The following is a 25,366-nucleotide window of genomic DNA, read 5'->3' on the forward strand; positions in this document are numbered from 1 at the left end:
AATCTGATAAGATGAAGTTTTGTAGCTATAAACACATAAAGTTCTACACTTGGGTTCAAAAAGTCAATCTCACAGATACTACATAGAAAAGGCATGTAACCATAAACTATAGTTTCCATGGAAAAGATCTTGGAGTTTCAGTGGGCTGTGAGCTTAAATATGAATCAGCATCTTGCCATGGCTGCAAAAACAAACAAAAAAACCCAAACTAATGAAATCTTACCTTGTGTTGAGAGGCAGGAGTGAAGTAACAGCTTTGCTATACTCTGCTCCAGTCAGATGGCATCCATGGTACTGTATTCAATGCCAAAGACCACATTTTGAGAAGGACATTGACAAATTGGAGCTTGTTCAGAGCAGGGTGACCAACATGATGAAGAGCCTAGAGGTCATGCTGTATGAGGATTTGTCAAAGTAAGAGGGGATGTTTCACCTAGAAAAAAAAATGCATGACAAGGGCTGGGAGACTTAGAGGAATGATATGGACAGTTAGCTTCAAATATTTGTGACATTGTCATGTGGATGAGGGATTCTATTTGTTATTCTTGGCAGAAGAGGGCAGTACAAGAAGTAATGTGTGGAAGTTGTAGAGAGGCAAATTTTTGGCTGTACATAAGGAAAAATCTGGCAGAGAATTAAAGCAGTCCCCAAATGAAGTGGGTTACCTAAGGAGGCAGCATATTCCATTTCACTGGAGGATTTCAGTCAGAAGCTGGTTGGCCACTTCCTAGCAATGGTGTAGCAAGGATTCTTTTCATTCATTCATTCATTTGTTTGTTTATGCATTTTTAGTTTTCAACATTCACTTTTATAAGATTTTGAGCTCTCAATTTCTCCCCCTCCCTCCACCCCCCTCCCCAAGACAGCATGCAATCTGATATAGGCTATACATGTATGATCATATTAAACGTATTTCCACATTAGTCATGTTGTGAAAGAAGAATCAGAACAAAAGGAAAAGCCATGAGAAAGAAAAAACAAAAAACAACAACAAAAAAGAGAAAATAGTATGCTTAGATCTGCATTCAGACTCCATGGTTCTTATGTGGATAACATTTTTCCATCATGGATCTTTTGAATCGTCTTAGATCATTGCATTGCTCAGAAGAGCTAAGTCTAGCAAAGTCTGTCATTACACAAGGTTGCTGTTACCGTGTACAGTGTTCTGGTTCTGCTCACTTCACTCAGCATCAGTTCATGCAAGTCTTTTCAGGTTTTTCTGAAGTCTGCCTACTCACCATTTCTTATGGAACAATAGTATTTCATTACATTCATATACCACAACTTTTCAGCCATTCACCAATTGATGGGCATCTGCTCAGTTTCCAATTCTTTGCCACTACAAAAAAAGAGCTGCTATAAATGTTTTTGTACATGTGGTTCCTTTCCCCTTTATTATGATCTCTTTGGGATACAGAGCTATTAGTGGTATTGCTGGATCAAATGGTATACATGGTTTTATAGCTCTTTGGGCATAGTTCCAAACTGCTCTCCAGAATGGCTGGATCAGTTCACAACTCCACCAACAATGCATTAGTGTTCCAATTTTCCCACATCTTCTCCAACATTTATTATTTTCCTGTTCTGTCATGTTAGCCAATATAATAGGTGTGATGTGGTACCTCAGAGTTGTTTTAATTTGCATTTCTCTAAACAATAGTGATTAGAGCATTTTTCACATGTCTATCTATAGATAGCTTTAATTTCTTTATCTTCATGATATGATATTTTTATCATATGATATGAAATTATCATATCAGGCAGGATATGAAAACTGCCTGTCATATCCTCTGACCATTTATCAATTGGGGAATGACTTGTATTCTTTTAGATTTAACTCAGCTCTCTATATGTTTTTAGAAATGAAGCCTTTATCAGAGACACTGGCTATAAAAATTGTTTTCCAGATTTCTGCTTCCCTTCTAATCTTGGTTGCATTAGCTTTGTGCAAAACCTTTTTAATTTAACATAATTAAAATTATCCATTTTGTATTTCATAATGTTCTCTATCTCTTGTTTAGTCATAAATTCTTCCCTTCTCCATAGATCTGACAGGTGAACTATTTCTTGCTCTCCTAATTTGCTTGTAATTTCACCCTTTATAGCTAAATCATGTACCCATTTTGATCTTATCTTGGTCTTACAGTGTAAGATATTGGTCTATAGCTAGTTTCTGCCATGCTATTTTTATAGGGTTGCTCAGGTGTGGTTGGACCAGACATCCTCTGATGTCAGTCAGTCAACAAGCATTTTATTAAGTACTTACTACACACCAAGCACTGTGCTATAGGCACCGCAGATACAAAGAAATGCAAAAATGTGATCTCTGCTCTCTGAGAACTCACATTCTATTGGATGAGACAACATGTAAAAAATTATACTTATCAGATATATGCAACATTTATTGTGTATATATATGTACACACACGTATATATACACACACACATAGCGTTGTGTGTGTGTAGTGCATGTATACAATGTATATACATCAAGGACATGCACAGAGCAGAAGGAAAATTTGAGTCACTTGACATGCATTCCCAGCTGAGGTCAAACAAGATGATGCTCTATTTTCTTCGTTCAGCTCTCATACTATAAACAAGTATCCATTTTGTGGTCTATTTAGTGCCACGTTTTTTTAAATTTTTCATATGTATACACATTTCCCTCTGCTCTGTGCATGCCCTCATTGCATATACAAATACATACAACGTGTGTATGTGTATGTATATGTGTGTATATATATATATATGTATATATATACATATACACACACATACAACGTGTGTGTACACAATGTGTATATAGATAAATATCTATGTATCTATTGATCAATCTATCTATTCCCATCATTTGTGGTAGTTATGTTCTATAAAGTCCCAGTGAACATCAGATTAAGGAATATTGAGCCATTGTTCCTATGAGAAATATAGGTTTAGGTTCCTGTGAGCCTCAGGTCTCAGTATTTACTTTGGCACTTTCTGAAGCGGCCTCATGTACAGATTGGCAAATTTCCTCTACCTTTTTCTGGAGATATCATATAGTTGATTGATTAACACTGAGCTCATGGCCAATAGCCCTATACCTCATACCTGAATGAAGCTTATCTAACACACATATTTTCTCCATAAGGTACATCACAACCTTCTAGCTAGATAACATTTCAACACTACAGTTGAAGGCTATTTTTTGGGTAAATTTTTAAATTTAGTTTAAGCTTAAATACAAAATAAGAAAAGAAAAAAAAACATTGCCATGTACACAGTAGAATATGAGAGGATTCAATATAAAACAATAAATTTCCATTTGAAGAAAACCTACATAACAAACACTACACATTGTTTTCAAAGCTGTCCAGCCTTTCTTTGCTTCTTTGTAGGTTTTCTTTTGTTCTCTACTGTGCACTTTTTACTTTATTTTTCCCCTCCTTCTCCCCTAAAGAAAGCTACAAGTGTATGTATATGTATATGTATATATATACATGCACACACATACATAGATATCTATAAACATACTCATTTATACACACATATGTACTCATAGACATATATGTAATACTGTACTATGCTTATTTCCACTTGTCAAATGTTTCTCTGAAGGTGGATATTGAAGGCCATTTTTAAACAGTGAAATCACCCCCCAAAAGCCAAAAAAATTATGGAAAAACATGGCACTAGGCTACAAAAAGGACACTTGTTTACAAGAATGCAGAGCATCATCTTGTTTGACCTCACCTGGGAATGTACATTGGGTGACTAAAATTTTCCCCTTGCTCTGTGCATGTCCTTGAATGACTGTCAGAGTACAAGAAATTTTAATTGTGGGGTTACAAATAAATTTTAGCAAGTAGGAGAATTCACAAATACAAAGTCTATGAATAATTAAGATTGACTATACATATGCATATGTACATACACATATATGCATACACAATATACAGTATGTAATATACATACACATATATACAAATACATGTATGTATAGACATATATGTATCTACACACACACACACACATATATATATATATATACACATACACATGCATATAAGACCTTACATGTTTTTCTGTTGAGTTTAAAGTACTATTATACCAGATTTCTTGTGTGTGTCCATATGTTGCATATTTGTGAGTGTGTATTCAACAATCTTTTATTGTGTTCAGCTAAAAGTGAGGTTCATGTGATGCTCCACTCCATCCCTTCCCTTTCCTCCATGTTTGTATACACTTCTCACCCACTCTAATTTTTAAAAAATATTAATTAATTTGTTTTTAGTTTTCAACATTCACTTCCATAAGATTTTGAGTTCCAAATTTTCTCCACCTCCCTCCCCTCCCCCACCCCAAGATGGCATGCAATCTGATATAAGCTTTACAGATACATTCATATTAAACATATTTTTACATTAGTCATGTTGTAAAGAAGAATTAGAACCGATGGGAGGAACCATGAGAAAGAAGAAACAAAAAAAAAAGAGAGAGAGAGAGAGAGGGCAAATAGTATGCTTTGATCTGTATTCAGACTCCAGAGTTCTTTTTCTAGATGTGGACAGCATTTGCCATCATGAGTCTTTTGGAGTTGTCTTAGATCCTTGCATTGCTAAGAAAAGGTAAATCTGTCAAAGTTAGTCATCACACAAAGTTCCTGTTACTGTGTACAATGTTCTCTTGGTTCTGCTCACTTCACTCAGCATCAGTTCATGTAAGTCCAGGTTTTTTTGAAGTTCTCTTGCTCATCATTTCTTACGGAACAATAGTATTCCATTACATTCATATACCACAACTTATTTAGCCATTCCCCAATGGATAGGCATCCCCTCAATTTCCAATTCTTGGCCACCACAAAAAGATCTGCTATAAACATTTGTGTACATGTGTCACCCACTCCAGTTATGAGACATAGTAGTTGCTGTCCCTTCCAACTCAGATTCTATGATTCCATGAGCCTATGGGTGGGTGGGCAGGGTGGAGTGTTAAAGGTAGAGTAGGAGTAAACAGGAAGAAAAGGGCAGTTTGAAGAGGTAACTTTACAGTCATCAGGAAATCTCTCCAGAATGCTATAAGGACAGAATCTAAGATAAATTACACAAGGTAAATTAGTGACAAGTTTAGAGTGAATCCCAGGTTTAAGGATATCCACTACCACACAGGATTCATGAAAGAAGGAAAAAGGAAAACAAGCCATGAATGGTATCTTGAATTTGATCAGCAGCCAACGGAGAGAATGGCATATTGAGGTAATGTGGTCAGCTTGGGCTTGGCAAACCACTGAGGGAAACATAACCTTTGCCCTATCCCCAGAGAATCTAATTTGCAGCCACTTAAACCAAATGTATTTTGAGGTTTGGATGAATACTATTTCTCCAGTGGTTTCAAGTACTAAAACTAGAAGTGATGAATCCTCCTGAAGTGTTTCTGAATCCTTCAGCATGAGTGCTGGTCAGATGATAGCGGGAAGGAGTGAAGGTTGGGAGTGCTAACTTCCAATTACCTACTGAATCGAGTCAGAACTTGGTAGCTCAGCATTATAGTGTTCTCTTCACTCCCCCTCCCACTGAAGTTGATCTAATGTGACTTTTGTAGTTCTATACGACACGTAGTGTGTCAAACTTAAGGCAGGGCCAAAATATTCCAATGTTGGAATAACAGATCCCCATGTGGGAGAAGGCAATCACCAGCCAGGGAAGAGGAAACAGAGTCCAAGCTTGCAGAAAGCAAGCATAAACCCAAAAGCCAGGCTGTCTAAAGAGTACTGACCTCTAAGGTGCTAAGATTAGGTATAGGAAACCTGAACAGTCACAGTTCAACCTGTTCATATAAAATGTGAGAGGACTGAGACCCAAGAAAGTTAAGTTTCTTGCCCATGATTATAGTAGTAAGTACCAGAAGCAGGATTTGAACCCTGAACCTTGGACTTTTCAGTCATTATTTTTTCCATTGTTCCATGCTGTCATAATGCAAGGGTTTCTGACATGCCACCTATCTGACTCAACCCGATTTTCTAAAACTTGGGTCTTTTTTTCATTGTGGCTATTTGCATTCTTCATCCCCAAGTATATGGTCTGATATGTGGTCATGAGTCATGTCTCCCAAGACTCTTCCTGTGGCTTGTATGTCACCATTTGGGAGTATATTTATTTGGATGTTGTTCAGTTTTTTTAGTCACGTCTGACTCTTCATGGCCCCATTTGGGATTTTCTTGGTAAAGATGCTGGAACGGTTTGCCATTCCTTCTCTAGCTCATTTTATAGATGAGGAAAGTGAGGCAAATAGGGTTAAGTGACTTGCCCAGGGTCACACAGCTAGTAAATGTCTGAGGTTAGATTTTAACTCAGGAAGATACATCTTCCTGACTCCAAGCCTGGCACTCTAATCATTGTGCCACCTAGCTGCTCCTTTATTTCGGCACATACCTTATATTTCTTACTAGAATGCAAGCTTTTTGGGGAGTAAGGGTTTATTCACCTTTTATTGTCATCTGTGCTTAGCACAATGCCTTGCATTTGGATAGTAAGAGCATCATTAAAGTTTGCCACACTGATTTGAACTGAATCCTTCAGAGACCTAGTCACATGACCAACAAGATGAGGACTAGACATAATTTTCTCTGATTCTCATAACTTCTCAAAATTATACACAGGAGATAAATCAATTTCAGCTGCTACCATGGTCTAGGACACCAAGATCTTAAATGAGGTAAGAATGTAATACACTAACAATAGAGATAGCTAATAATCCCTAGCAATGTGCTCACTCAGAACCCTGCTCCCCCACCATCCATCGTACTCCAGCATCAGGTCTGCATAGGCTGACCCACAGGCTTGCAAGAGAATTAAACTCACTTAGATTCTTATAATCTAGCCACTGCTCAGATTCTGATAATCTAGCCACTGCTCAGATTCCTTAAGAGTCTGCCCAATACGACTGATGCTCTAATAAAAGTTGTCTTTGGCTGAAAACAAAAAAGAGAGAATTAAACTCTAGATCCTTTTGCCCTACCTTCCTCCCAGTGCCTCTAAAATTCAAAGTGCAAAACCTTGCTAAGGATTGAATAGCAGCTTGACAGCACTCTGTGCTGCAACAGACATAACTCGTCCAGAGAATTGAGGAACAGAGCAAACTGGGACAGAACATGTGGGGGGCCTTGTGGCACTCTACTAAGCCTGAGAGAGAACCCAGCATCCAACTGGAGCCAGTTTTGTCATCCCAGAAGTCATCTGGGGCATAGAGTGAGGACTGAGAAATATGAATTGCTCGGTGTGGGAGGAGGTTATGAGGGCTTTGAGGTTTGGGCCCAGGAAAACCACCATCAAAGGGAAAAGAATCAGAAAGTGAGCAACAGGACAATATAAGAATTTTTTTTAAAAAGACAAATCACCAAACATCTCAAGAGGAAGTAAACTCAACTAAAGATACTAAGCATAAAGCTAAACCAACAGGGAAGATTAATAACAGAAGGGAATATGGCCTCCAGATCAACTAAAAGAATCCAGACATTTATGAATAAATATTGTAAGATTAAGGAAAATAAATCAGTAGCTAACGAGGCAGAGGACCCTGTGGATTCCCAAGACAGCATGGAGGCACAGAAATAAGTTCTTATATGTTTTTTTAAAAATAAATAAGAATTGTGAATCACATATGTTTTTTTAAAAATAAATAAGAATTGTGAATCAAATCCTTCAGTTTTGTAAGATTTCCAATCTGGTTTGTAGCATTAGCCTAAAAACTAGAACATTCTTTGGTTCTTATTCCTTTTTAAGACATCAGTTCTTCACTCCTTACTGTACCAGGAGTGGATGTTTTCAAACATAAGGCCATAAATATTTCTTCCATCCCTGCATTATTCACCTTTCTCTAGATTAGAGATTATTAATATAAGGTTTACAGATGCCTAGAAATATTTCTGGATTTGGATGGGAAAAATTTCTTCTTTATTTTCGTCAACCCCTAACTGAAATGTAGCATTTTCTTCAAATATGAATGTAGGCAACAAACATTTATCCTGTCAAAGGGGTCCATAATACAAAAGAGAATGAGAACCCCTGCTTTATTTATACCATAGAAAAAAAAAGGATTAGTGTTGTTCAGTCATGTCTGACTCTTCACTACCCATTTGGGGTTTTCTTTGCAAAGATACTGAATGGCTTGTCATGTCTTTCTCCAGTTCATTTTACAGATGAGGCAAATAGGGTTAAGTGACTTGTCCAGGATCATACAGTTAGCAATTGTCTGAGGCCAGATTTGAATGCAGGAAGATGAGTTTTTCCAACTCCAGGCCCAGCACTCTATTCACTGAGCCACCTAGTTCCCCCTTTGGGTCAAGTAGGCGGCAGTTTAGTTTAGCTGACAGAGTGGTGGGTTTGGGATTGGTAGACCCAAGTTAAAATCCCCTTTCTTCTACTTAACAATCACTGACATTTTATAGGGTGCTTTAAGGTTTGCTAAACATATCTACACACATATATGTAGATACATATAATACACAATCTTATTTTACATATATATCTTACATGTATAGTCTTATTTTAGCCCCATGGCAACCCTGTGAGGTAGGTTCTATATGTGTCAGTAAAATGACCCATTTCACAGATGATCCAACTGAGGTTCATAGAGATAAAGCAAATTGCCCACAATCAAACAGTGAATATCCAAGGTAAGATTTGGGGGATAGAAGGGAAGGGGAGGAAAGGACATAAGCATTTATATATTTCCTACTATGTGCCAAGCACTGTGCTAAGCCCTTTTTATACATATTACAATTCTCACAACAACCTTTTAAGGTAGGTGCTATTATTATTTCCTTTTTATAGTTAAGGAAAATGAGGCAAATAGACATTAAATGACTCTTCCAGGGTCACCCAGCTACTAAGTGTCTGAAGCTGCATTTGAACTCAGGTTTTCCTGACTCCAGGCCCAGTGTTCTATCTACTACACCATCAGCTGCCTCTAGGGTTTGTACCTAGATCTTCCTCACTCCAGGCAGGGCTAATACTTTATCTACTATGACATGTTGTCTTCTAATCTCTGAATCCATTCATCCTTCTGTGACTCAGTTCTCTTATCTGTAAAAAGCACTACCTATTATGGGCCAGGCACTATGCTAAAGCCTTTTTCAGCTCTTACAACAATTCTGGGATGAGGATTCCATTGTCACCCCCACTTTACAATTGAGGACACTGAGGGTAAGTGACTTACTCAGGATCACACAGCTAGTAAATAGTTGAGACCACATATGAACTCATATCTTCCTGATTCCGGGCCCAGTGTTCTATCCACTATACCACCTCACTGCCTCTAAAAGCAGAGAGCATCCACTGGGCAACTTCTAAGATACTTTCTAGTTTCAAATCTAGGTTCCTATAAAACTGGCTCACTGAGGATCATCCAGAGGGCTTTGAGAAGCAAACACAGGTGGAAAAACATGGCAGAACTGGTTTGGGGCTTAAGACGCTGCCATCCACACCTGCTTGCACTAGTTTAATCCTGGCCCAAATGTTTGTTTACTGTCATACACAGGCTAAGTGTAAATCTGTAATAATTGGCTTTTAAATTTTTCAAAAACTCTAGTTGTTTCCTGGAAACAGACTGTGTCTCCCTGGTTGTCTGTTGTGAGTTGTTTTTTTTTAACTGCTTAAGGACTTGGAATCAAACCAATGTAATCTACATTCCCGTTTTTTGCCTAATTTATGAACTATGCCTTATAATTTGCAACCACTCATTCACTGTTAACTTAGTCTCTCTCTGTTAGCCCCATCGCCAATCCATCTGCTCTGTTAGCCATGCTGCCTAAGTGTTCTCTCTGCTCCTTTTCTGGTCAGTAGAGCTCAGATTCCTGGTGTCAGAGTGGGCGGTGTGAGAGTAGCCAGTAAGTGAGTGGGCAATGGAGGTAATCACAAGAACAAAATCTGACATTTTTGTAATAGTTTCCAACTTTGTAGAGTGCTTTTGAGTAATATTGTCACACAATAATCCTTTGAGGTTAGAAGGGCAGTTATCATTATATCCATTTTTCAGATGACAACACAAAGGCCCAAAAGAAGTTAAATGATTTGCTTGAGGTCACAACAGTTAGTTCTGACAGAACCGTGACTAGTAGCTAGGTGTTTTGACATCCAGATCAGTGCATATTCTACCATTCTTTAATTAGGAATTTGGCACTGATTAAACTAGAGTTTTTGAAAATTTAAATTTTTGAAAAAATTTTCAAAATTTAAAATTTAAATTTAAAAATTAAAAAAATTATTACATATTTAAAGAGACAATTCGAAGTCTAAGAGAAAGTTCCTGAAGCCCTTTGAAACCTACCTCAACTTCCCAGTCCCAGAAAGGGGGGGATTTATTAGTTCTTTACTGTGTTCTAATGCCATCTAACACAAGGTAACTTCCTTATTCTTTGTTCCTTGCCAAGTGACAGGAATGTGGATATAGTGGAAATATAAATGTGGATATTGGAATGTGTAATACAGTGGAGAGAACATTGAAAGGAGACTTGGGTTCCGATACTGATTTCGTCACTCAGCTACGCATGGGACATTAGGTAAGTAAGTCATCTAATCTCTTGGGCCTCAATCTCTTCATCTGTAAAATGAAAGAGTTGGGTTAGGTGACCTCAAAGGTCCCTTCTAGCTCTGAAATTCTATGAGTCAATGATTCTAAATGGATACATCAGGACAGGAACAGAGCTATAAGAATCATAGGAAGGGCCTGTTCTCATCATTTAACACAAACTCTCCACTTCCCTTACTCTCATATTACCCTCATAGGCACTAAGGCCTTATCTAGCCCTGACTATAGCCCTAGCACTTGGCAGAGGCCCATGAACAGGGAAGGGATTCACAATGGGTCATTGGTAGTCTTTACTACACAGCCCTTTGACCATTAATATGAAATGTTCCCTGATGACATTACAATGGATACGAGACACTGCTAAAGAACCTCCTAGTGGTTCCCAATTGACTAGCAAATATGGAATACATTCTTGATGCACATATCCACAGTAGTTCTAATCCACCTTCACAAGCGACTTCGTACTACTTCAAATCAATTCAATTCCAATTCCACAAACACACATTAAGAGCCTACTATGTGAAAAACACTATACTGGTTGCTGGGCATACAAAGATGAAAAGGATTGACCTCGCTCTTATTGAAGGGAAATAATAGAGCCACTCTGTGTTATGTTTAGTGATCAGCTCTCTTAGAAATGATTTTTGCTAGTTATACTAAGCACCTAGACAGCTCTGTTAACCAAGTTTCCTTGTTTGAAATGAGAAGTCTTTGGTTTAAACTTCCAAGGGTTTACAGAGACCTCTAAGCAACAACTTTAGACTACAAGGCTTGAGTTAAAGTTACTAAACAGGAACAGGGCATTTCTCTAATAGAAAGGAAAAACCAATCAGAGTGATATTTCATAATGGTAATAGTAATAGCTAGTATTCATATAGCACTTTAAGGTTTGCAAAATGCTTTACAAATAGTATCTTATTTGATCCTTTTCTTCCTTCAAGGTGACAAATCTACTTTGAAGTCTTCCTTCCTTTTTCCTTTGCTCCTGTCTATGGACTCCGAGATCTATAACACCGGAGCCTCCTTTTTGCTTTTTCAACATGACACTCCTTATCCCAACTCTAATCATTTTCACTGACTGTCCTCATTGCCTGGAGCTCTCCCTCTCTGCATCTCTGTCTGCTGGCTTCCCTGACTGCCTTTAAGTCTCAGCTGATGTCCCATCTTCTTCAAGGTGCCTTTCCCATTCTTCTTTATTTAGTGCCTTCCCTCTGAAACTATCCCCAGTTTGTGTGTGTGTGTGCATACACACATAAGTATATATAAATATGTATGTGTACGTGTGTATATATATATATATATAGATATCTATATCTATAGATATCTATATATATATATATATCTCCACGTGTGTGTGTGTGTGTGTGTGTGTGTGTGTGTGTGTGTGTGTGTGGCTGTTATTATCCCCATTTTATGGATCTGGAAACCAAAGCAGATAGAAGTTAAATGACTTGCCCAGGGGAATCACATAGCTAGGATTCATTTGAGGTCAAATTTGAACTCAGAACTTCCTGACTTCAGGTTCAGTGCTCTATCCACTTTGCTTCCAGGATAAGATGAATCTTTGTCATAGACAAAGATTCAAGTAGTCGTAAATTATGAGTACAAGTCCAATTGTCTCTAGTCACATAACAATTGTTAGTATCTCCTGATACGTTACATCATATGACAGTATTGACACACAGACAATTAATATCAAACAAGGGACCTATTAAATTCAAGTAAGGACTAAACTTTTATTAAATGGTCATTGGAAAAGTTTGAGACCCAAATTCTATTTCTATGCCCTTTGAGATCCTGTACTCCTACACTCTATTTAGTAGTATTCAACATATAAACATATAACCATAATACAGAATTAAGTATTACAGAGTAAAGGAGAGGTACAGACAAAATTGTCTAGGGAAATTTGAGCAGGGAAAGATTGCTTTCATCCAGTGGGATGGGGATAAAAATAACCAGTCAATCAGCGTGTTAGCTAGTATTCATTAAATGCCTGCTCAGTGGAAGGCATTGTGCTAAGTGGTAAAGCTACAAAGAAAGTTAAAAGATCATCCCTGCTCTCAAGGAGTTCACAATGCAATGGAAGAAACAGCATGCAAACAATTATGTACAAAGAAGGACAAATTGGGGGTAGTTTCAGAGGGAAGGCACTAAATAAGGAAGAATGGGAAAGGCTTCTTGAAGAAGGTGGGACATCAGCTGAGACTTGAAGGCAGTCAGGGAAGCCAGCAGACAGAGATGCAGAGAGGTAGAGCTCCAGGCATTGAGGAAAGTCAGTGAAAATGATTAGAGTTGGGATATGGGGGTACCATGTTGAAAAAGCAAAAAGGAGGGTTCAGAGTCATGAGATCTTGGAGTCCACAGACAGGAGTAAAGGAGAAAGGAAGGAAGACTTCAAGGTAGAGGTATCACCTTGAAGGAAAAAAAGGATTTCCTTAAAAAAAAAGATTAAGAAGAGGTACAGTTATATAAATACAGTTTATAAATATGCAATTATTACAAATCCCCAAATTAACTATAAAGGACATGCAGAAAAAGAACTGATAAATAGAAGTATGCATAGAATAATTGTATATAATGTACTGTCTATCTACTATCTATACCTATTTGTGTCTAATGATAGCCATCACTGAGGTGGGGTGGGGTGGAAGAAAAAAGGGGGGAAAGGAAATTTACATGTTAACTGTTGTGTATTTAAAAGGAATAGCAAGTTGTACATAGTGAATTTGTAGTTTCACATGCAATCATCTTTTTTGTTGTACTATGTTATAGAAATGCTTGTTTTATTCCATAAAATAGAAAAAAAATTAAAAAAGGAGAGATGAGGAGGAGGTGCAGTCCAATCACTAGTCTAGAACATAGAGTGGAGAAGGAGAGCAATGTGAACTAAACTTAGAATGGCAGGTTGGAGGCAGATTCTAGAGAACCTTAAATATCAGGTTGAAGAGCTTATATTTTATCTGAAAATCAATAGGAAATCATTGAAGACTTTTTGAGAAACTAAATGACTGGATCAAACCCATATATTACAGAGATTTTTTTCAGCTAAGTAAAGGATTAATTGGAGGGTGAGAAAGACTGGAGGCAGGAAAACAAGTTAGCAAGCTATTACAACCATCTTCTCTAGGTGAGAGGGGAAACGGGACCAAAACCAACACAATGACAATATAAGCAGAAAAAAAGACATGTAAAAGAGATATTATAGGAAATATGAAAGAGAATGAGGAATCAAAGATAACCCTGGTTTCCAACCTGGGTGACTGAGAATATGGTGATGCCATTAACAAAGAGAAGGAATTTTGGAGGGGGGTACATGTTTAAGAGCAAAAATGATGAGTTCAATTTTGAATGTGTTGAGTTTGAGGTGCCAAACATGTTTAAAATTGAAGATATAAGGGGCAGCTAGGTGGTGCAGTAGATAGAGCTCTGATCTTGGAGTCAGGGGGACCTGAGTTCAAATCCCAGCCTTAGACACTTGACACTTACTAGCTGTGTGACCCTGGGCAAGTCACTTAACCCCAGTTATCTCTCAAAAAAAAAGATAAAATTGAAGACATAAGATTGGGAGTCAGGGGAGAGAATAGGGTTGGATATATAGATCTAAGAGTTAACCCCCTAGAGATAACAGTTAAACCCATAGGAGAGGATGGGATCATTAAAGGCCAGGAGCAGGGCCTGGAGGCAAGGGAAGGAGACATTTATATTTAGGTGGTGGGAGGATGATGAACCAGAGAAGTCATAGTAAAATAGGTAGAAGGAGAATTAGGGTGGTGAAATGTAATGCAAGTCTAATTGTGCCAATCCAATAAGAGGCCAGGAGGGGAATATTGCCAAGTCTTTGGTCATAGTGTTGATGCATCCTGGAGTACTGCGGCCATACCAGCGTTATTCAGTGGCTAACAGAGATCATTGGAAACTTTTGAGAATGTAATTCCAACAGAGCTATAGGGCAGAAACTATCATGAAAGAGGATGAGGAGTCAGAGAGTGGTGAAGGAGTGGAGGTCACAAGTATTACTCTTTCTTTACTGGAGGTAGCGATGATTATTCTTTCTAGGAGTTTTGAGGAAGCGGGGGTAAATGCAGGAGAAGAGCTACATGGGATGAAAGTTTAACGAAACTGTGAGATCAAGGTAAAGTTATTTTTTGTTTTTGCTTGTTTTTTATAATGAGGGAAGACATGAAAACAGGAGAAGCTTAAGCAAATTTGTCTAATGTCCACCCCCAGCAATCTCACCCCCCCCACCCAGCTCATCAACATGCTTTTGCTGATACAAAATACTTGAAATGGTCTCCCTTACCATCTCTGCTTGTTGAAGTGACTCACTTCCACCCCAGGCCTACCTCAGGAGCTGTCTAATCTATAAAACCTTCTCTGATGTGTCTCCCCACTGAAAGTGATCTATCTCTCTTCAGATTTCTCAAAGGACATTGCAGAACCACAGGACTTCAGAGATAGAAGGGGCCTTAGTTGCTGTCTAGTCCAAGTCACATGCCCCAAAGTATCCCTGCTACAATATAACCAACAGATGATCAACCAGTCTTTGCTTGAAAACCTTTTCAGTGAGTGGGATTCATTTTGGATAAGTCTAATTGCTGGGAAGTTTTTCCTTAAATCAAGTCTAAATGTGCTTCTTTGCAGCTTTCATTCATTGGTGGAATGTACAGTTCTGCCCTCGTGGCCAAATGGGACAAGTCTAAGATGTCTACCTGACAGTGTTTCTAGCACTAAGATAAATTATAGTCCTATCACCTTCTTATTCCTGGAAGTTTGATCTCTCTTAATTCAGCCCAAGATTTTATTAGCTTATTTAGTTTCCATGTTGATTCATGTTGAACTTGTAGCCCACTAAAACTCCACTTGATTTCCTCCTTTTCTTACATTCTCCTTTTGTCTCATAGCTTTTCATAAATTCATCTTTCTACCTAGCCCTCTACTGTAAATCAGCTCATAATCACATTGAAAATTGGGCCTCTGTTATGGCCTTCTTTGTATCCCCAGAGCCTGACACAAAGTAGATAGAATATTTGTTGAATTAAATAGAATTGAGTTATAAGAATCACTTCTTTCTAGAACTGTCCTCCTAGGAGAGAAGTTCTTCTGTCCATAAAATGGGAAAGATTCATTTTGGTGGGCCTCATGCTTTAGAATGATGGTTTAATAAATATTCCATAGCATGTTATTTTCATGTTCTTTCTTTCATTCTGTTTCTTTCATTCAAGTCTTCTTGTACAAAATGACTAATATGGAAATGTTTTGCATGATTGTACATGTCTAACCTATATCTGATTGCTTATCCTCTCAGGGAGAGGGGAGGGGAGGGAAGGAGGGTTAGAATTTAGAACTCAAAACAAAAAACCCCAAATGTTTAAAAATTGTTTTAACATGTAATGGGGGGGGGATACATAAATAAAGGAATAATCTATCTATCTATCTATCTATCTATCTATCTATCTATCTATCTATCTATGAATTATAACCAAGGACTCTTCTCTAGGACTTGCATGCAAAGTTACAGAGGGATCGCTGATTTCAACACATTAGAGAACTCCTTTCTTTCTTTCTTTCTTTCTTTCTTTCTTTCTTTCTTTCTTTCTTTCTTTCTTTCTTTCTTTCTTTCTTTCTTTCTTTCTTTCTTTCTTTCTTTCTTTCTTCCTTCCTTCTACTTTCCATTCAAATAACTCACAATAAATGCCATTCTAGGGTTTTCCTAATAAGTATACATATAGTCTAAAATCCTCGGTTTAGTAAATGTTATAAGGAAAAAACAGAATAGAGAGTCAGAAGACTTGGGCTTGAATCCCATCTCTGACATTAATTAATTAATGTGATCATATTAGTTAATTAATGTGTTCTCAGTAAAGCCACTTAAAATAAAAATACACTTAATCAACACTGAATGGGAAGGTATTAGCTAGGAATTGTTCTCCACACACAAAAATGGTCATCCTCCCCCATAGACCTTCATGCTATACTCTCCAAGACAACTTAGTGCTGCTCCCCTGCTCTTTCTCCTGGGAGTTGTTATATTTCACTCCCTCTGTTTCCTCATTGAGCTGCTGCTGGATTCTGCTGTTGGGCTTTTCTGCTGAGCTTCTGCTCTCATCTACTGCTAGACTTCTTCCCCCACAGAGAGGGCTGCTGTTCTTTTGTGAAATAGCCCATGACTCACACTGCTCAAGCACTTTTTTCAGCCGACCATAGCTATTCGCAGCCAACACAGAAGAGAGTCCCTTACATCAAAGTTTTTCTTTTTCTTTAAAAAAAATTACCTTACTCCTCTTCCGCATGAACTCCCCAAGACTGACTTGATATTTAGATTGAGGTTAGTATTTATTTCAACTCTCGTAATGCCACTGGCAGCTAGTTCCAAGGCCTTCCAAATTACACTGGAGTTTTAATTAGGAACATGGGATCTGGTTATATTTCTGCAGCTATGCCCAGGTCAGTATCTCCCTTACATAAGATGATTTTTTTTGTCCTATTATCCTAAACTCTTGTTTATCTAAGGAAGGTCAAGGAATGCCATGGTCCAGTTTTTCCCCCCCAACAGGCTGACAAATTTAGGACCTGTGGGTAGGGCATAATTCCTACTATATATAAACTACTTCTTGAGAGCCCCTAATTTCTTTTTAGGTAGTTACTAATCATTATAGTCAGTAGTAAAGCAGAGATTGAAAAACTAGCTGGAAGGGATCTTTGAGAATATCTTGTTCAACTTCCTTATTTTAAAGACAAGGTTTCTTAGTCCAAGAGATGTTAAGGGACCAGTCCAAGGTCATAAGAGCTAGTAAATAGCAGAACTGGGATTGGAAGTCATTTACTCTGACTCCAAATCAATGCTGTTGTTGTTGTTGTTTTTAATTAACTCCTGCTACCTGAGCTCAAATCCAGCCTCAGACACTTACTAGCTGTGTGACCCTGGGCAAGTCACTTAACCTTGTTAGCCTCAGTTTCCTCATCTGTAAAATGAGCTGGAGAAAGAAAAGGCAAACAAGAAAACCCTGAATGGGGTCATGCAGAGTGGGGTGTGACTGAAGTGGCTGAACAACAATAATATCCTCTCATGAGAAGAACATAAGATAAGAGATTAGATGACTTTTCAGCCAAAATGAATGCCACGCGAGATCATAAAGATTTGACCCAAGAAACAAAGATGTAGGCTAACTATGAACTCTAGGTGTTTAACATAACAATCTAAGTCATTTTGAGCAAAATCCAATTCCTCCCCAATCTATCAATTTGACATACCTTATCAAGTTTATATGCCTAAATATAGATCCAACCATGTATGGTCTGACTACCTCTTTATTAAAAAAATCTTCAGTAGGTTCAAGTTGCCTCTAGAATAAAATACAAACTCTTCAACTTGACCTTTGAAGCTCAGTACAATGTTGTTCCTACTTAATTTTTTTCCAACTGAAAAAAAAATGTGATTCTCTTTTCACTTACCCTCCAGTCCAAATAAGACTAAGCTACCAGCTGTTTCCCACCCATAACATTCCATCACCAGCCCCAGTACCTTCGTACAAGTGGCCTCCTGTATCTGGAATGCACTTCTGTCTGGTAGAATCCCTAGCTTTATTCTGAAATGCAGCTAAGGTGCTACCTTCTTCGTGAAGCCTTTCCTAATCGTCCCAGTTATTAGCACTTTTCCTCTTCCAATGATCTTGTTAGTACTCTGAAGTTACTTTTGTGCTTGTCATATCCTTGTCAAAAGAAGATAACCTCCATGACATAAGGACTGTTTCCTTTTCTATATTTTCTATATTACTTAGCACCCACTGCAGTGTAGGTGTATGTAATAAAGGCTTACTAAATGGAATTGAATTGAGCTGCCCCAGGATTCAGATGCCACCCTAATACCTTGTCATATCTCTCCCAGCTTTTAGAGGATAAAGTGCCCCACATCAGTAAATATCTGTCCCACTTGATCAAGTGATTGCTCTAGAGATGATTATAAGTTGTTTCTATGGCAATAAAGCTTTGCCTCTTAAAGGATCTGCTATCTGATGTCAAAATGTACATCTATTTGCCTTGAGCTACCATCAGGGTGGTGATTATCACTGTCTTATCTCCAGTATTCTGGATGGTGTGGACCAATTATTTCTATTGTTCACCATTCTGGTTATGTTGCAGTTCGTTTGGTGGGGGTTTCCCACAAGCAGCTATTTCATAGATAACACTGGACATGCTAGGTTTTTTTTTCCTCACAATTTCTCTTGGGAGTCGCAATCAAATCCTGTATGACTCTATGGACAACAGTGTATGTACTTATGTATCAATGCCTGAATTAAGCATTTTCCCCCCAACAAATTATGGTGGTAGAGTTTTTCTATCAATAGCTCCAGTGTGCTTTTAAAACCTCCACTATTCTCCAGAGCCCTACTCGAAGAAGACCAAGAAAAAAAATCAGGTGCTCAGGGCCACAATGGTGGCATTCACATTTCTTCCTGCTTAAAGAAACCTTAAAAAAAATCTTCTTAAAATATGGTGCCTATGATTTCCTTTCCCTGACCAGGGCCATAACTACATAGGGGTATTTGATACAGTATACTTTGAGTCTAGCTGCAAATGCCTCCCAGTCCTACATACATTTTCATTTGTGGATACCATATAATTATCTCTCCTCTTCCCCCACAGCCTGAGTATGAAATCCCTGAATACTGAGGGCTCTACCAATGGTGCTTTAGTTTGGTCAGCATATACTTTGGGGGTTTTGGAGACTTGATATTTTGACCAGTGATGTAGTGGAGAAAGCCCTGGATTTGGAGTCAGAAAACTTGAGTTTAAATTTTAGAATTGATAAGAATTATCTAGGTGACCTTGGGCAAGTAATTTCGCTTTTCTAAACCTCAGATTCCTTATCTGTCAAATGAGGGCAATAGGCTAGATAATTACTCACATTTTTATAGCAACTTGAGGTTTTTCCTAGGTTAGTATATTAATGTTGAGGCAGCTAGGTGGCCCAGCTGATGGAGTACTGGACTTGGGAGTCAGGAAGACCTGAGTTCAAATCCTGCCTCTGATACTTCCTAGTTGTGTGACCCTGAGTGAATCACTTAACCTCTGTCTGCTTCAGTTTCCTTTTCTATAAATTGGGCATAATAATAGGACATACACCCCAGGGTTCTTCTGAGGATTAAATGAGTAAAATGTAAGTGCTTTGCAAACTATAAAGGGCTATATGAATGCTGGCTATTATTATTATTATTATTGACTAAATCATTTGTCAAGTGCTTTGCAAACTTTAAAAGGCTATATAAATGCTAGTTATTATTATTGTTATGGACTAGATTATTTTCAAAGTCCCTTCCAATTCTAAAATCCTATGATACTTTGAACTCTAACAGGTTATCTTCCTTTGGTACATTGATGGATTCCCCTGGGGGAAGGCCTGTCACTTACTGTCCCTGTGACTTTAGAGAACTAGTCACTTCAATTTTCGGGCCCTCAGCTTCTTTATTTGTTAAGTGAAAGATCTGGGCTGGATAATTATTTAAGCTTCTAGAGCAACTTAATATGTCATTAGACAATGATGACCCCTTAAGTCCCTTTCAATTCTAAAATTTTACCATCCCCTGAATTGTAACAGGTATCTCCCAGCTTCCTTTGGCTGATGGTGGGGGAAGGGGGGAAGCCCGACTTACGAGGGGGTTGGACTAGAAGACTTTGAGGTCCCTTTCAGCTCTAAATCCTGAGCCAGGTCTGAGTGGCAATGGGAAGGTAAGGAAGGGACTACTACCCTCTTTCCATTCCCCAAAAGGTACACAGTTCTTCCTTCCCAAGGTCAGCCACTCTTCTCTTCCCACCTCCTGGAACTCCAGGAAGAAGTAGGTTGGAGGGACTGGCTGGGGTATGAGATGGTGAAGATGGAGGGAGTTGGAGAGAAGAGGCCAGGGGATGAAGCTAACTCTGAACTCTCACTCTTAGAGGATTAAAAAAAAAAAAGCAAAACACCTTCACCCCACCCCCACTTTTAGAAAGGAGCCCTTAATACATTATTCATTGGCCAGAAACAGGCTGCAGCCAAAGTGCTGATGTCAGGAAGGAGTCAGTTCAGCAAGCAAGATCAGCAGCAGCCCCAGCAGCGGCAGCAGCAACATCCCCAGCGGCGGCAGCAGCAGCAGTAGCAGCAGCAGCAGCGGCAGCCGCCTCCCTCCCAGTTGCATCCAGAGTCCTGGCTATCGCCGGAGCTTAGCTGGGAGAAAGAGCCAGCGTCGGGGTGGGGGGTCGGGGGCCAGCATGCTGCTCGGCTGCGGCTCCGGCTCCCACACCCGCCGCTTCAGTCCCTCGAAAAGCAAAGGCGGCGGCAGCAGCAGCAGACACAGTGTGAGCGGGCGCGGCTGCAGCGTCCGCAGCCTCCTGAGCGGCGGCAGCGCCCGGGCGCAGGGGCCCTCGGCCGGGCTATGGTTGTGCTGAGGGGCTGCTGCGGGGGCAGCAGCGGCGGGTCGCTGCTGCTGCTGCTGCTGGCCGCCGCGTGTCTGCTGCAGCGCGCCCAGGTGAGGCGGCTGGTCCGCTGCCCGGCCACTTGCAGCTGCACCAAGGACTCCATCATCTGCGTCGGCTCCTCCTGGGTGCCAAGGATCGTCCCGGGTGACATCAGCTCCTTGTGAGTGGAACCTCCTCTTAACTCCCTCCTCCCTCTCGTCACCCCGACTCCCTCCTCGGGGACTTGCCTCCTGCGCGAAGGTGCCTCGGGACCAGACCCCCAACCTCTCCCCTCTTTCTTCCTCCTTTTCTCCTCTCCCCACCCCTATTGCCTTTGTTTCTTCCTTTACTTTCTGTGGGGGCAGTGGGTCGTGGATCGGGGGGTACGCTGGAGATTGGCTGGGGAGAGGGCGTGTGGAAGGAGGGAGGAAGAAGAAGGACGCTGGGGGTGGGAAGGCCCCCCGGGTAAGGGGTGTGTGTGTGTGTGTGTGTGTGTGTGTGGGTAGGTGGGTGGGTGTGTGGGTGTGGGTGTGTGGGGGTGTGGTGAGTAGCTCTTAATGCTTGTGTGGAAGCCTAAAGGTGATTACATCCTTCAGTTGCCAAAGGTTGGTTAGAAAGCCCTCAGAGTGCCCTGAAGTATATTCTTTCACGTCGGGGTGGGGTACACCTGAAGGGGCTGGGGAACGTGGAGTAGTAAGTGGCCAAGTGTCCAGGTGGAGTGCTGACTTGCCGCCTTTACCAGGGTTTGTCCATTTCTTCAAACCAGCTCTTGAAGTTGACTGCCTTTCCTGGGCTAGAGAAACTTGGTGGCTTTTCTCCACCTCCTTGGCAGGGTTGCGTTCAGTCTCTTGAATACAATGATCTCAAGTCCCATAGGTACCGGTGCCCAGTGGTTATGAACAAGTATCCCCTCAGGACTGAGGATAATTTCCTGCTCAAAAAGCTTACTTGACAAAGGGCCAGTGAACCTTGGATAGGGGCTGAATCAGAGAGATAGAGGCATCTAGGGATGCCGGACTATCAATGCACAGCATACCTTCCCTTGCTCATGGAAGAGGTCCCCAGCATGAAACTGAGCACTAAGGTTTTTCAAGTTTGGATAATATGTCAGCTAAGGTGTTTCTTCCTCTGACCGGTGTTGGGCCAGTGAGAGCACAGGCCTGTTGTGATGGGCAATCTTGACCAACTTCTTTAAAGCTGACTGTGACCCCTGACTCTATCACTTTGGGTTCTTCATATTGTCAGGTTCTTAACAGCTTCTCCGAACTGCAGGTGAGGAAGGATGCGGTAGGGTAAATAAGGGACTAAGTCAAGGTCACCAGGTGATCAAAATGGTCTCCGGACTTAACATGGGCTATTTTACCTAACAGTTTTGCCACCCACAGCACACTCCAGTTCAGGTGACCTTTGCCCTTTCCAAGCTTTCATGGCTTAGTTTGACCATGTTTCTTCATTTAATTAACTGTACTTTCAGCATTCTTCAAATCTTTTCCCCGAGAAGCAGTACTTGCTGCAACTCTGGAGTTTTGCTATTTACTAACATTAAGATTGAATGGAGAGGCAGGATGTTGAACTGGCCTAGGAGCCAGGAAGACCTGGATTGAAGTCATACCTCCAACATACTGGCTGTGTGACCCTGGGCAAGTCATTTAACCTCTCACTGTCCTAGGAAACTTTCTAAGACTATAATTTGCAGAGATGCCTTGGTAATAAAAGTGTCCTTACTCAGGAGATCCCTGTACCCAGTGTTAACATGGGTTCAGTCTCTATCTCTTGTCTAATATATGAAAGGGATCCTGCCAAAATAGCATACCTGACTGGGAGTCTGAAAAACCTGAGTTAAATTCCGGACACACAGTCCTGCTGTGTAAACATGGGCCTGTCCACTTCACTTCTCTGCCTCTCTTAGGAATTGGTCTTAAATAGAGGGAGTTCAGATGCCATATTTTCCTGCACTATAGAAATCATCGGTCCCCCACTGAAAGTTTGTAGCTATACAAAGAAATTCAAGGGCAAGATTGAAGCAATTATCTAGATCATTTCACCTCAGCCCTAGAAGATTGGGAAGTTGGCTTGAATCAAGCAAGATTTGGTTTTCTAAGCTTTAATCAAATTCACCACCTCTTTGCTTGCTTTTCTGTTTTCCTGCTGCATCTGAGGAGACATAGGCCACTTCTGTGTAGCCCACCCTCTCTAAGGGAATGTCAAGAATGTCCTCACTGCACATCAGAAGGAAATGAGGCAGAGGTGGTAGTAGCTGGGAGTGGTGGTGGTGATGGTGGAACAAACTGCCTGTACTGCCCAGCATGTTTTTGGGGAATGCTAGAATTTGTTCTTGGGGTTTGTTGGCCTTTTTCTTCCTCCTTTTAGAAGCCTGGTAAATGGAACATTTTCTGAAATCAAGGACCGAATGTTTTCTCATCTGCCTTCCTTGCAATTGCTGTAAGTATGAAAATGTCCCAAATACATTTATTGTTCCCTCTTCAATCCCTGCCCCTGTGTTGCCCTCTCCCTCTCTCCTCTGGTGTTCAGCACCCATGAATCAAACCGGCTTAAGTTGACAAGTAGAGTCTGTGTACAGCATGTTCTCTATGATCCCTTTCATTCCTTCCTTCCTTGGGGCCACATGAATTTGTTTAGAACTGTTTTTTTGTCCCTCCCCCCTTCGTTATAGATCTTTACTCCAATGTTTTCTTCCTTAATCTGCCCCCAAATGCCTCAAGCAGTAATGTGCACATTGAGAAGGGAAAGTCAAAAGGAGGCTTTAGTGTGACCTACAAGTATGGTTTCCTTACTCTCTAACTTTATATTTTAGATCTCTGTGTTGGAGTGGGCTGAAAGGCCATCTCTGAGAGCCTTCTGTAAATGGTGGAGTTATATCCAGTCTGGGGGAATAGCCTTATTGAAGGATTCCTGGAGGCCCCGCTGTAAATCTCCTGCCTTGTTTTCTCATGCCCCTCCCATCCTCTTGGGCTCACTTACGTTGTTATATACCCATAACTAGTGTAAAATTGTTTATGGGCCTGGTCAATGCTTATCTAGGGACTACACATTATACCCAGTACTGTGCTCTGGTACGCACTTTGTGTTGTTTGGTGCTGAAAACTTTTTAAAGCAACTAGAATAACTTTCAAGAGTACATTAAATACAAATGTAATCTCTGGTACACACGTTTGTTGTGGCCAGTAGCTTAAAAATTGAGAAGGAAAGAAAACTAAAATAATGAACCCTGGCATCTTACTCTTGATAATTCTAATGAAAATGTCTTATCTTTATAGATAACTTAACATTTTACAAAGTATTTTACGTACTCTATTTGATATTAAAATGGCCAGATCTTAAGAAATGGAACAAAGGCATTAATCATGGATGAGTATAAGTTAGTGATTTAATGTTGCATTCTGATTTTTTTTCATTTTCTTTGGTCATGAATTCTTAATTTGGTAGTCACTAGTTGTCATACCTTATCTAGGTATATATACACATTTGTAAAATGCTTCACAGTTTGCAAAGCAGCAGTGTGGGGAACGATAAATTTGGAGTCAGAAGATACATATTTAAATCCTGACTCTGCCACTGACTAAATGACCTGGATCTCACCACTGAACATATTAGTCCAGTTTCCCTGTGAAAAATATGAATAATAACATGTCCAATATGAACATGTGAGGCTCAGAGGAGGTCTTATATACAAAGCTGTATGAATGTCAGCTATTACTTAACTTGAGAGGAACTTAAGTAGGGAGTTTACAGTGGAAAGTGCATTGGCTTTGAAGTCTGAGGGCCAGCTGAAGGCCTGAGTTCAAATCCCATTTTTTTTACCTGTGTGACCTGAGGAAAATCACTTACCCTTTCTGGACCTCAGTTTTCTCATCTTTAAAATGAAGGAGATGCGGCTAAATGGACTTAGCTTATCACATAGTAAGCACTTAATAAGTCAGCACACCAAATTAACAAGCATTTATTGAACTTTTACCTGGTTCCAGGCAGGCACTATGCTAAGTGAAGGGAACACAAATATGAACAGAAGGAAAGACAGTCACTGACTTCAAGGAGCTTACTTTCTAATAAGGAAAGCCAACACATAAAAGAAGCTGAAAAGGATGGGGGAGGGACAGAGATGAAGGTACCTGGTGCGAGGAGTGGGGGGGAAATTGGAGAGAAAGTCCAGGGAGTCTGAGTGCCTAGGAGAGGAATGAAGACCTGGTTGGCCTAGGCATTCTCTTTAAAATGTAGATTCTGGGAGGAAGAAGGCAACCAGAGGAAGAAGTCTTAGGGGTTCAGGGTACTTCCAATGAGAAGCCATTCCAGAATGCAGTGAGCTTACATGAGGTTTGTGGCATGGTGGAGAAAGTCCTTAGGA

The 25,366-nt window shown here is 40.0% G+C and overlaps 1 protein-coding gene across 1 annotated transcript in view; it reads left to right on the plus strand.

Moving 5' to 3' along the window:
- Nucleotides 1–20,371: 20,371 nt before the first annotated feature.
- Nucleotides 20,372–25,366, plus strand: part of LGI2 (leucine rich repeat LGI family member 2) — a 44,998-nt gene continuing 40,003 nt past the window's right edge. The window contains exons 1-2 of the mRNA XM_020992412.2: nt 20,372–21,184; nt 23,374–23,445. Of these exons, the coding sequence (XP_020848071.1) occupies nt 20,982–21,184; nt 23,374–23,445 (275 nt within the window). The 5' untranslated portion in view covers nt 20,372–20,981. The remainder of the gene's footprint in view (nt 21,185–23,373; nt 23,446–25,366) is intronic.

The sequence above is a fragment of the Phascolarctos cinereus genome, unplaced genomic scaffold (genome assembly GCF_003287225.1).
Source record: "Phascolarctos cinereus isolate Bilbo 61053 unplaced genomic scaffold, phaCin_HiC Scaffold_9;HRSCAF=440, whole genome shotgun sequence".
Lineage (NCBI taxonomy): Eukaryota > Metazoa > Chordata > Mammalia > Diprotodontia > Phascolarctidae > Phascolarctos > Phascolarctos cinereus.